Source organism: Lepisosteus platostomus, chromosome 1, assembly GCF_059453375.1.
Source record: "Lepisosteus platostomus isolate fLepPlt1 chromosome 1, fLepPlt1.hap1, whole genome shotgun sequence".
Taxonomy (NCBI): Eukaryota; Metazoa; Chordata; class Actinopteri; order Semionotiformes; family Lepisosteidae; genus Lepisosteus; species Lepisosteus platostomus.
This window is the reverse complement of record NC_142611.1, coordinates 14,770,194-14,783,300: the sequence shown is the minus strand read 5'-3', so window position 1 is coordinate 14,783,300 and position 13,107 is coordinate 14,770,194. Positions and strand designations below refer to the sequence as shown.

The following is a 13,107-nucleotide window of genomic DNA, read 5'->3' as shown; positions in this document are numbered from 1 at the left end:
TCACATTTTTTTCTTCCATGTATGGCCATGTACAGTAGAGTTAATTGTCCTATAATGGACTATTCTCCAACTTGCCCTAAAAGTAAAAGCTTCAAAAACAGTGATTATAGGTTTCAGACTCTTGGATTTGCATTGAATGCACAGTTATATTAACAAATGAAGTCAAAGCTGTTTGAGTATCCCAGACTTTTAGCCTAGTTAAGCCTGAAACCATGCTCAATGAGAACACCATTCAACATGAAATTTCCCATAACAGAGTTCTTCTTAAAAAGAGACTTTTACCATTAGTGATTCATTCTGTTTGGTTTGGTGAGGTGGTTTCAGACTAATATCACAATTCAGTGCAGCATATTTTGCTCTCAGATCAGTGGAAGATTATGGACACTCTTTAAAGAAAGTCTTACCCTAACCCTAACCTATGCAATATCCATAGCTAGGGTTAGGTCTAGGATTCCCACAAAACGTAGGCACTTTTTGATGTCATGGCTGTATTTTCGGGCAGGAATTACACTTAGGAAAAGTAATATTTCAGTGTTATCTTCACATTTTTTTCTTCCATGTATGGCCATATACAGTAGAGCTCATTGTCCTATAATGAACTATTCTCCAACTTGCCCTAAAAGCAAAAGCTTCAAAAAGAGTGATTGTTTTCAGACTCATATATTTGCATTGAATGCACAGGTACATTATTAAATGAAGCCAAAGCTGTTAGAGTATCCCAGACTCTAACCCTAGTTAAGACTGAAGCCATGCTCATTGAAAAGACCATTCAACATGAAATTATTGCCATATACAGTAGAGCTCATTGTCCTGTTAGGGACTTTTATTCAGTTTACCCTAATAGCAGTAAAAAAAAAGAGTGATTACAGTACTGCATTGCCCCAAGTGGGGATGTTGTCTAAATCCCTGTAAAGCAAAAGTTTGAAAGAAAGTGATTAAACGGTTTAACCTCTTGCATTTGGCATTGAATGCACTGGCATTTTAACAGTTGTAGCTACAATGTATTGGGTTTACCAGACTCTTAACCTATTTAACGCTGATTCCATGCTCATGGAGAGTACCATTCCACACAAAATTTCTCTGCACTTTTTTTTGCAGATATGTCTCTATGTACTGCATTGCTTAGCTAGGGTTAGGGTTAGTATTATTAGAAAACATAGAGAATGTTTGATGGCATGGCTGTGTTTTAGGACAGAAGTGAAATTTAGGAAAAGTGGTATTTTAATGTTCTCTGCACTTTTTTTTTGCATATATGTCTCTATGAACTGCATTGCTCTATATGGCAATGTTGTCTAAATCCCCAAAATGCAAGAGTTTGAAAGAAAGTGGTTAAAAGTCTCAATCTGTTGCATTTCTCATTAAATGCACTTGCATTTTAACAGTTGTAGCTACAATTTATTGGATTTTCCGGACTATTAACCTATTGAACGCTGGTTCCATGCTCATGGAGAATACCATTCCACACAAAATTTCCAATAACAGAATACTTGTCAAAAAATGAAATTGTACCACAGTTGAAACATTTTTTTTGGTGTGGGAAGGCTGCTAAGTCTTTTCAGACTAATATTTTGATGCCCTGAGTTCTATTTTCTGCTTAAATGAGTGTTAGGTTGCATTGAAGAAAATCTGAACCCTAACCCTAACTGCCCAAACCCTTAGCTAGAGTTAGGGTTAGTATAATTAGAAAACATAGAGAATGTTTGATGGCATGGCTATGTTTTAGGACAGAAGTGAAATTTAGGAAAAGTGATATTTTAATGGTCTCTGCACTTTTTTTTCTGCTTATATGTCTCTATGTACTGCATTGCTCTATATGAGAATGTTGTCTAAATCCCCAAAACACAAAAGTTTGAAAGAAAGTGGTTAAATGTCTCAGTCTGTTGCATTTGGCATTGAATGCACTGGCATTTTAACAGTTGTAGCTAAAATGTATTGGGTTTTCCAGGTTCTTAACCTATTGAACGCTGTTACCATGCTCATGTAGAATACTATTCCACTCAAAATTTCCAATAACAGAATACTTGTCAAAAAATGAAATTGTACTACAGTTTATACATTTAGTTTGGTGTGGCAAGGCTGCTAAGTCTTTTCAGACTAATATTTTGATGCCCTGAGTTTTATTTTCTGCTTAAATGAGTGTTAGGTTGCATTGAAGAAAATCTGATCCCTAACCCTAACTACCCAAACCCTTAGCTAGGGTTAGGGTTAGTATTATTAGAAAACATAGAGGACGTTTGATGGCATGGCTGTGTTTTAGGACAGAAGTGAAATTTATGAAAAGTGATATTTTAATGTTCTCTGCACTTTTTTTTCTGCATATATGTCTCTATGTACTGCATTGCTCTATATGAGAATGTTGTCTAAATCCCCAAAACACAAAAGTTTGAAAGAAAGTGGTTAAATGTCTCAGTCTGTTGCATTTGGCATTGAATGCACTGGCATTTTAACAGTTGTAGCTAAAATGTATTGGGTTTTCCAGGTTCTTAACTTATTGAACGCTGTTACCATGCTCATGTAGAATACTATTCCACTCAAAATTTCCAATAACAGAATACTTGTCAAAAAATGAAATTGTACTACAGTTTATACATTTAGTTTGGTGTGGCAAGGCTGCTAAGTCTTTTCAGACTAATATTTTGATGCCCTGAGTTTTATTTTCTGCTTAAATGAGTGTTAGGTTGCATTGAAGAAAATCTGATCCCTAACCCTAACTACCCAAACCCTTAGCTAGGGTTAGGGTTAGTATTATTAGAAAACATAGAGGACGTTTGATGGCATGGCTGTGTTTTAGGACAGAAGTGAAATTTATGAAAAGTGATATTTTAATGTTCTCTGCACTTTTTTTTCTGCATATATGTCTCTATGAACTGCATTGCTCTATATGAGAATGTTGTCTAAATCCCCAAAACACAAAAGTTTGAAAGAAAGTGGTTAAATTTCTCAGTCTGTTGCATTTGGCATTGAATGCACTGGCATTTTAACAGTTGTAGCTAAAATGTATTGGGTTTTCCAGGTTCTTAACTTATTGAACGCTGTTACCATGCTCATGTAGAATACTATTCCACTCAAAATTTCCAATAACAGAATACTTGTCAAAAAATGAAATTGTACTACAGTTTATACATTTAGTTTGGTGTGGCAAGGCTGCTAAGTCTTTTCAGACTAATATTTTGATGCCCTGAGTTTTATTTTCTGCTTAAATGATTGTTATATTGCATTGAAGAAAATCTGAACCCTAATCCTAACTGCCCAAACCCTTAGCTAGAATTAGGGTTAGTATAATTAGAAAACATAGAGAATGTTTGATGGCATGGCTGTGTTTTAGGACAGAAGTGGAATTTAGGTAAAGTGATATTTTAAAGTTCTCTTCACATTTTTTTTCTTGGATATACTGTATGTTTTCAAACTCATGCATTTGCACTGAATGCACAGACACATTAACAAATGAAGCCAAAGCTGTTTGAGTATTCTAGACTCTTAGCCTAGTTCAGCCTGAAATTATGCTCTTTGAGAACATCATTCAACATGAAATTTCCCATAACAGAGTTCTTCTTTTAATTAGACTTACCATTAGTGATATATTCTGTTTGGTTTGGTGAGGTGGTTTCATATAAATATCATGATTTAATGCAGCATATTTTGCTGTCAGATCAGTGGAAGATTATGGACACTCTTTGAAAAAAGACTTAACCCTAACCATGACCTATGCAATATCCATAGCTAGGGTTAGGCCTAGGATTCCCACACAATGTAGGCGCTTTTTGATGTCATGGCTGTACTTTTGGGCTGTAATTACATTTAGGAAAAATATTTCAATGTAATCTTCACATTTTTTTTTCTTCCATATATGGCCATATACAGTAGAACTTATTGCCCTATAAGGGACATTTCTCCAACTTACCCTAAAATCAAGAGCTTGTAAGATAGTGATTATTGTTTTCAAACTCATCAGGCACTAGACCTGTTGGTGTAAGACATTCGGTCAGGTGAGAGTTAAAAAAAACAGGAATTTGAGGTTTTCTTTGTCCCGATTATGAGTTGTCTCTTCTCTTCGCAAACCCCACCTGTGGAAGGGAGGGAAGGGAGAGTATCGGACCGACCGAGCAACAGGTCAGACTGAAACTTGTGCATTTTGGACAAGTGAGTTGTTGGAGGAGTCTAAGAGAAGGACTTGAGGCAGTTTATCACAGAGAAGCATATGTTGTTTTTTTCACTCCAGGGTGTGTCAAAGCCCTGTTGATTTTGGAGCAGGACAATGAACAGATAATTAAAAAACAACTTCTCTTTAGCTATAAACAGAATATGCTGAACCTGATGCATTCTCAGACATATACTTTTCATGGAGCTTCTTGGGACTGCTTTCTAAATGTGATCCTAGATATTGTTTTGCTTCTTCTAGAAAATCATCAAATAGTTTTTTCAATATTTAAACATTACATCCACTTACATTCACAGAGATTAAATAAGAGTAAATTATACATAGAGCAGTTATTATTTATACGATTGAAAATATTAAAATGCTTTCTAATTCCTCCTGCTTACGACCGAGAGACAAGATTAGAAGAGCATGTCTTTCAATTTTTGCAGCACACTGAAGGAAAAATATTTGTGTAAAAGTCAGAAATTATGTTCATTAGAGTTATGGTATACACTCATGGATTATGTACTGTTTATTTTCTCTCTCTGCAACAAAATGTTTGTGGTCACAATTCTTTAATGACTAAGGTAGGAGTGTACAGATATACTGTACTGTAACTTGCTGTTGATGTTGCCTGAAATACTCCTGCTGTCATGGCACTTTTAAGGCAGTTGGTTTTCTCCAATTCTGCTATTTTTTTTTAAATTTATCCTTCTCTATCCTAAATTGCAGTTGCATTAAATGTGATCTTAAATTTCCTAAATGTCTGTTGATATTGCATTGCCTTATACATCAGTAGCACAAGTACTGTATATTTTAGAGTAAAGATACCCAGTGTAAGAAAAATATAAGCAGATTGCAGTCTATTCACATGCATAGAATTTTAATTGTTTCAAATTAATCAGTCAAAATGTGAAATTCTTTACTTTGTTTTAATTAACTTTTAATTAACAGTTTGATTTTTTCTTCTTTTTAAAGTTTTGTTCTTGTACAATCTCTTTTTCCCAGAATTCATTTTGTCTTTCTCAGCTCAGGGGAAAGAGGGAGCAATTTAGCCAAATGTGACTGAATTACACACAACATTCAGCACCAGCTTAGAAACTGAAGCAGAACTAAATAATTATTCATTAAAGATTCTGAGATAAAGATCAGTGAAACATAATCTTTTGGGTAGAATATTGAGAAGCAAAATAATCATAGAAAATGGCAAAATAATTAGTTTAAACAACTGGCTCAAAGAATGAAACAGAGTATGAAAATATATTGCTGGTAAAATGAAATGCAGCACAGAGAAAGTTTTGCTGAATGTATTCATGTCAAAATACCCCGATTTCATTCCACCCAATTAAATGCTTCCGTGTTAAGTAATATCCTCAGCAAAATAGCTTGTGGATGAAGGATTTTTTAAAGCATTGTAGTGGGGCTGAATACAAGCTAAGCTGGAATTATTTTCCAAATCAAAAGCTACAGTCTTTGGAACTGATGTTCTCATCTTGTCATTGAAGTGTCAAGTGAGCAAAAAAGAAAAAGAAAACCAACAAAGCACATTGGAAATACACCCCAGGGGGATTATTAAGACTGATTGGGCACAATTAGAAATAATGCATGGCAAGAGCTGAATGACAAATTGCCAAGTACAGTACTGTATGTACTGTACAAGAAGAAGAGAGTATAATTTCATGAATGTAAATACAGTACATGTAAAGTTTGCAAACCTCTGCCAGCAAACCATCCTCTATGTTATATTTGTCTGAGGTAATCAATATTTATTTTATAGAAATTGATGCTTTGTGCTGAATTAATCAATTTTATGTAACTCTAATTTGTCCAACTAATTTTAACTGTCGTGTGCTTATCTATTGTAAATATGATATACAGTATACTAGTCAGCTGAAAATTCAAGATTTTTTACAAGGTACTGTTTAAATATTTTTGAGGAAAAATAAATCATTCCCCGGTCACCCTCCCTTTTAAATCATTACTTAAAAATGGATGAACTGTCTTTCATCATTACATTATTTGTGGGTTAACATGATCTATGATTTTTTTAAATCCATCAAATTTCAGACTTTTTCATATTCATGATGAATTCTTAAGCAGCTATAAACTATAAAATGTTCTCAGTTTCTCAGTAATTCATATATGTGGGTAAGTGCTTCTGTATTTGGCAGCGACATCACTACTTCATAGATTAATACCGTCAGATTTCTGAAGCTAAGCAAAGCCTAATCAGTCCTGTCAGCCTTCCTTCAAGAAAAGGAAAAACAGTTTGATGGTGTAAGTGGTTGTTGGTGTTGTTGACCAGTAGTTGGCACTCTTCCACCCGGATTAGAATTTCCAAACCAATGCCCCTGTGTGGGACATTCATTCTGTAGGAAGTTTTGTTCTCGGGATAAACTGCCAAACCAAATCTGGAATACTTCATCATTAATGATCTCAGAAATTTCTCTCTTCGTCTAAATAATATGGGTCACCTAAAATTACCCTACAACTCATATGATAATATATATTAAAAATTTGCTAACACTTATATAGCGCTTTTCTGGACACTCCACTCAAAGCACTTTACAAGTAATGAGGACTCCTCTCCAACACCACCAATGTGTAGCATGCACCTGGATGATGTGACAGCAGCCATAGTACACCAGTACGGTCACCACACACCAGCTATCAATGGGGAGGAGAACAGAGTGATGAAGCCAATTCATAGTGAGCGCCCAATGCTGACCCCTGTAATATCTCTTCCAGCAACAACCTTAGTTTTTCCCCAGAGGTCTCCCATCCAGGTACTGACCAGGCTCATACCTGCTTAGCTTTAGAGGGTTGCCAGTTATGAGTTGCACAGTGATATGGCTGCTGGCAATAAATAATAATATAGCATTTAAATTCTTACCTTTCGGTCTGATCTGCTGTATAGAGAGGCTATTATGGAGTTACATAATAGCTGCCACACAGCACAGCCCAGGTGGGTGATGCAATTTAGTGGTGGATGAAGTGGGTCCTCCTATATGTAAAGTGCTCTGTGATGAAAAGGGCTATATAAATGCAATTAATTATTATTTTGGCAAAGCTTTCCATTGCTGATGAACTCCACACCCCTGCAAGTCAGCCTAATGAAAATAATCATTGCTTATTGCTGTGCAACTGTTTCAGTTTGCATTAACTGTCAATTTGCAGAATTTTGTTTTCTTTCCAGCAATACAATGAAAAGAGGCTGAAAAAGTTTCTGTTCCAAACAGAATACACAGTACATTAGAGGCGACCTCGTTTTGCATTGTCCTTATGTGATGACCACAGCTCACTGGAGATGTTTAAATTGAATCTGCTTCTCAAATTTAAGTGCAGCCTTTAAATCCCAAAGACATTTTCCATTTATTTTGATTAGGCCTGTATTTAAAAGATAAGCCCCTCTTGTAATGGCATTGGATAGAAACAGAATGAAGTCTGTTTGATGATAATTATAAACTAGAAAAATATCTGCTTGTCAATTAATTAATGCTTCTGAGTTTATGTTCACTTTTCATTTAATGTTCTTGGCTCTCAGTGGGCGAATACCCTGGTGCGCTATTGTAATATCTAAGCAGCAGAACCTGCTGGCAGGGTAGAAGAGTTTCAAATGAATGGCTTTCTATTTTCATCTCCCACCTTAATTTAAAGCATGATCTGTGCAGAGCTACTGGATAAATACCTAAAAAGATTAAATGTTTCTTTTTTATATGCGTTAGTGCGTTGCTCAACTTTCTTATCATTAACTGCTTTAAAAAGTGTTTGGGAATAGATGGTAGTTGAAAAGATGCTTCTTCTGCATTAAAATAGTGCTAAACAGCTGCACCTGTAATCTTTTGCCTGCCTTACTTAACTTAAACTAATTAGACTGAGTTGCAGAATAAAACAAAAAAAAACTATTTTAAGAAAACTGAGAAAAAAATAGTTATACATGTAGGATATGTGGACGTCAGTATGGAAGTATTAATTCACACCAAACTCACAATCAAACTGTCAGCACCAATTAAAGAAAGAAATCTCAGCAACAAATCCACTTATGTTAATAATTCAGTACAAGGTAAACTATTCATAGTTACTATTTCTTGTAATTTGGGTAATTTACATGTTATAAGCCTATACTATTATATACTGTTAGTGTATAAGCCTACAGTATTAATGTTTTCTCTTACTTTCTATCCTGCAAATAATGAAAAATCATTGTGTGTCTCCCTTTTATTCGACATGTGATATAGATTGGGATTTTCAGACTATTCAAAAAATGCATTTTAATCAAGCTCCCACCACAAACCAATTTACTTTTAAATTAGTTTTACTAATGTCTTTTGATTAATTTAGAAAATTATTTACCACAGTTGGCTATCCCATCTTCTCCTCTCCAGGTATACATTTTGTGGAGAATGACAGTTTTGTGTTTATGGGTCTGTTTCATTATAAATGGTTATTTGCATCTGTTTTCTTAATGAACAGGCTGGACTGTACTCAGAACTGGTAAACATTACAGGATGTTTCTTATGCCTTTTTTACATGGTAGTTTGCATCAAGAATAGGTGGTAATTTTAAACGAAATGAAAACGCCCTAAAGCTGTAATAGGTGAGGGTATTTTTCATTTGTAAACAATAAAACAAATGTGAATAACTTAAGTAAATGGGTTGAATAAGGAAGTTTGGACCAATTACAAACCCCACCAAATGTTTTTAGAGCTTTAAGAAAAAAATAAAAACACCTAAAATAAAAAATTGAAGTCATTTTTTCTATGACTATAAAGTTATTGTAGATTTGTTTGTTTTTTATTTTTTAAAGGATTACATGGAGGCATGAATAAATGTGACCCTTGTGTTTTATGGATGTAAATTATAAAGATTTGTGTGCAAAGCACTGCTCTGTGCACTGCTATAAAGATTACAGGATTTTTTTTTCAGAAGGATGCATTATCCAACCTGTAAATCTTTCTGTTTTATTTTTTGTTCCAATTTCTTTTGGAGTATGAACTTTGGATTGCACTCTATTTCCATACATATTATTAGGGACGTTTTTCAAAATGTGTTTTTAGAGATGCCAGATTCCCTTTAGATATACAGCATTTATGTACCTTTTCCCAAATCTTGACTTTATTGCAACCAAGCCTTTAATAATAATAATAATAATAATAATAATAATAATAATAATAATAATAATAATAATGTATGCATTATGTAATAATCACACATCATACTGTATTTACATAGTGTATGACTAAAAAGGGTGCAACTGATATTTTTTAGGATAACTTGTTGCCAAGTGCAAAATACTAAGAGGCAACTTTATCTGTTGGAAAATAAAATATTGTAAAGTGAAGTTCAGCCCATTAAACCTGACAATTATAGGGTTATTTGCTGTGTTTTGAACAGTCCTTCTGGGAACAATCTACATTCTTAATAGTTGTGAACGCACTGTGTTCAGGATTGTATGTTCAGTATGATATAAATTTGATTGTTATTAAAGGAAACAGAAATATGTAAATTTTCCATGAATGATTTACCTTTTTTTTACCATGAATTTTTTACCTTCGGTGAGATTTTTGTTTATAAAGAACAAATCTAAATTTGATGTCGCACTGTTGTTTTACATCCTAAGCAACTACTATAATGTGTTTTTGATAAGGTAGTATAAAAATATTATGAGTGTTCTGGGTCTTAATCTATACATTTAGTATATATGATATATGGAAACTATAACTATATTATATTAAAATTTCTCATAACATACATAATCTTGACCTTGTTGTATTTTATTTTGTGGTTTTAGATCAAAGACAGGCCTTCCAAACTGGATAATGACCCACTTGTCCAAGCTGCAATATATGGTAAGTCAAGATGAAAAGCAGTCTTTACCAGATGATCCTCTGCGGTTTATCTGGGGTTTATGTTCAGATAAACTAGTTCCTTCTTTACATTCAATGTTTTTTATTTTCTAAAGTTATCAGCTTGAAAAATATATATCATATGATATTAAAATATGCAACATCCTACAGTACCTTGCTATTTTGACTTTTTGTTGTTTATTGTATGAAAATTGTCATCTAAAATACCTCTATAAAGGCACGCTTCCAATATGCCGAATAAACATCTTTAGTGCAGCCTTTTAGTCTTTTAGTGTACTTCAGAATGCACACCGACAGTCTGTCTGGTTCTTTCCCAATCTGTTGTCAGAATTCACTGAAAAAACACAAAGTGACAAAAATGTGGTCTACCAATACCATTTTAGTAGTTGAGGGGAAAGAAGAAAAGACCAATTAAAAAATAATTTCCAAAACTGCATTGAAAGCTGGAAAGGTAAAAAATGTACAAGTTCAAACTTCAGCTTTTTTTAAAATAAAGACAACTTCAGTGATATACTGTATACTGATCCCTTTGAAAGAAACAACCACTTTGGAAGATCTGTTTTTATGTTTAGAGGTTCAAGTGTCTGGCGTAGAAAATTCTTCAGAGTGGAATTAACCTCCACCCTCCACTTGTGCCCTTGTAGATTTCACACTGACAGCTCCACACTGTAACTTGTACTATACATGTAGACTTGCTTCTTGTAGCAGCAAGAATGTGAAGACAGGAATTTCACAAAATCCCTTAATATTTTAACTAGTGATTTCCTGTGCTTATTTAATATATCAGGACTTTAAAAAAATAAATCCCTGGTTTCACACTGATGCAGTAAAAAAAGTAAAAATCTAATGGTGATACAATGACTCATTAAGTTGATGTTGTTTTCCGATATATTTTGACTCCACAACTTAGCTGCAGGTGTCCGCTTCCTTCAATTAAAAAGAAAATACACAGTTAGTTGCCTTTAGTATTTCAGCAGCAAATTGGAATACATATTTGAGGCAGTATTTTGTGCTATATTTGAGGCAGTGTTTAATGTTTCTTTCTTTGTCTTAATCTTACTGTACAGGCAAGTTCTCATAAAAAATAAAAAGTTTCTTTGATCAGCTGGTTTAGGATCCTAAATTCAGTATTAATGCATGATTCTGATGCACTTTATTTTGAACTAAGTGCTTGGTTATAAGTAGCAAGTTATATAATTTAGCAGTTTTCTGTGCTTTTGACTACATAGTAGTACTGCCCTCTAGTGACCCACAGGAGCCCTTTCCCCCCTGGTCTTTTTCTGCTTTTAAAAAAGATAATTAAGCTAAGACAAATACACATTAATACTATACATAAACATAATGTTTCCAGATAATAGCAGGAAAATAACAACATTGTAACCACGTAATAGCAATTACAGATTGACGCATGGCATTGACAATTATTTCTAAATCATAAATTGGCCATGCAAATTATATGAACCAAAGAGGAATAATTAGTGTTTTGCAAACATACAGACCCTTGCACAGTTTTCACATTTTGTTATTTTAAATCTTACAGTCATGACACTTTGAAGTAGGACTATATACTGTAAATATAAATATTAAATTTGCTCATACACAACCTACTCTACACACTCAAAACAAAAAAGCATAAAGAAGTAGATCAGATTAAACTAGACAAATTGTGATTGCATAAGTATTCAAATCCTTTAAAATTTATGTGCACAAAATTACCTTAATGAGCCACACAGTGATAGAGTGACCTCTGTGTGCATTAATTGTGATTCACATGATTTCAGAATAAATATACACAGTACTTGTACTGTATACTGTATGTAACTTTCTTTTGTCAGGTAGTGAATTTCAAGCAAATATGTAAACATAAAGACCAATGAACTTTCAAAACAACTTGGGTATAAAGGTGTTTAAAGGAACAGATCAGGGGATCAGTAATAAAACATTTCAAAGCCCTTTAATATCTCTTTGAACATGGTGATGTCAATCTTTAAGAAGTGGAAGGCACCAGACATTATATCATATCTAGATCACTACACTGTTCTTGCAGACTGAGCAGTCAGGCAAGGGTGGAATTAGTTAGAGAACCCACTTTGAGGTCTATCACAACTCTTTAAAATGTTAGAGTGTTTAGTAACAGGAACTGAATTAAAACATCTTGAATTCTGTGTGGGGTTTGCAATAAAGCACTTAACCGATACTGCAAGCATCTGTCAAAAGTTTTTGTGGTCAGGCAAGACAAAATTGAAACTTATTTTTTGGTCTAAATGGTAAGAATCACATCTGATGCAAACCTAACATAGTGTATCTCTCACTTAACATCATCTGTTCTGTCTAGCATGGTGAAAGGCATTATAGAATTTTACTTCTCATCAGTATGGACTGGGAAGCTTGTGAAGACTGTTGGGAATATAGATGAAGCAAGATACTGGTAAATCTTAAAGAAAGGCCTGCTTCAGATCTAAAACTGGTTCACTTTAAGGATAGGACAGTGATCCAAAGTTTCACTCAAGTAGGTTAAAAATAAGAAATTGGTTGTCCTTGGGTAGACAGTCAAATTCTGACTTGATTCTTATAACATACAGTATACCATATGTATCTTTTCACTGAAGCTTTTCATGTGTAATTGACCTATTCTCCATTTTTCTCAGTCAATTTCTTATGCTTACTGTATATTCCAATGTTGCAATGTTGTTTTTTGCTTCTGTTGTGTATTATATGTGTGCTGTTACTATGATTTGTATGTGTTGAAAAAGACTCATACAGTAAATGCAATTTAGTTATATGAATGATGACCGGACTAACAAAACATCTGTTGTTAATTGATTGCTTCTCAGAAATTGAGGAACAGTTTTAAAGCAGGTTACACAACATGAAGGAAACAATTAGGATCTTTGCTTTTCCAATGTCTTATATTCCAGACTCATGCCAGCTCTAGAGGAGAGTTCTAGAAAGCAACACGTCACCACTGTTAAATATACTCAAATAAACTCTTTATGGGGTTTGAACAGACGAGGAATTTAGATTTAAAGAGACTTGGTCTCATAAAGTGAATCCCAGTCTTTACTTGAGAGTATTTTAAAAATGTATGAAAACCATTCCATG

At 33.9% G+C, this 13,107-nt stretch overlaps 1 protein-coding gene across 2 annotated transcripts in view; it reads left to right on the top strand.

The window, feature by feature from the left end:
- The window catches only part of LOC148677756 (glucosidase 2 subunit beta-like), a 219,366-nt gene that overhangs the window by 72,919 nt on the left and 133,340 nt on the right, over positions 1-13,107 (top strand). For both annotated transcript variants that reach the window (XM_088625442.1, XM_088625431.1), the window contains one exon: positions 9,930-9,987. In XM_088625442.1, coding sequence (XP_088481568.1) covers positions 9,930-9,987 — 58 coding nt within the window. The remainder of the gene's footprint in view (positions 1-9,929; positions 9,988-13,107) is intronic.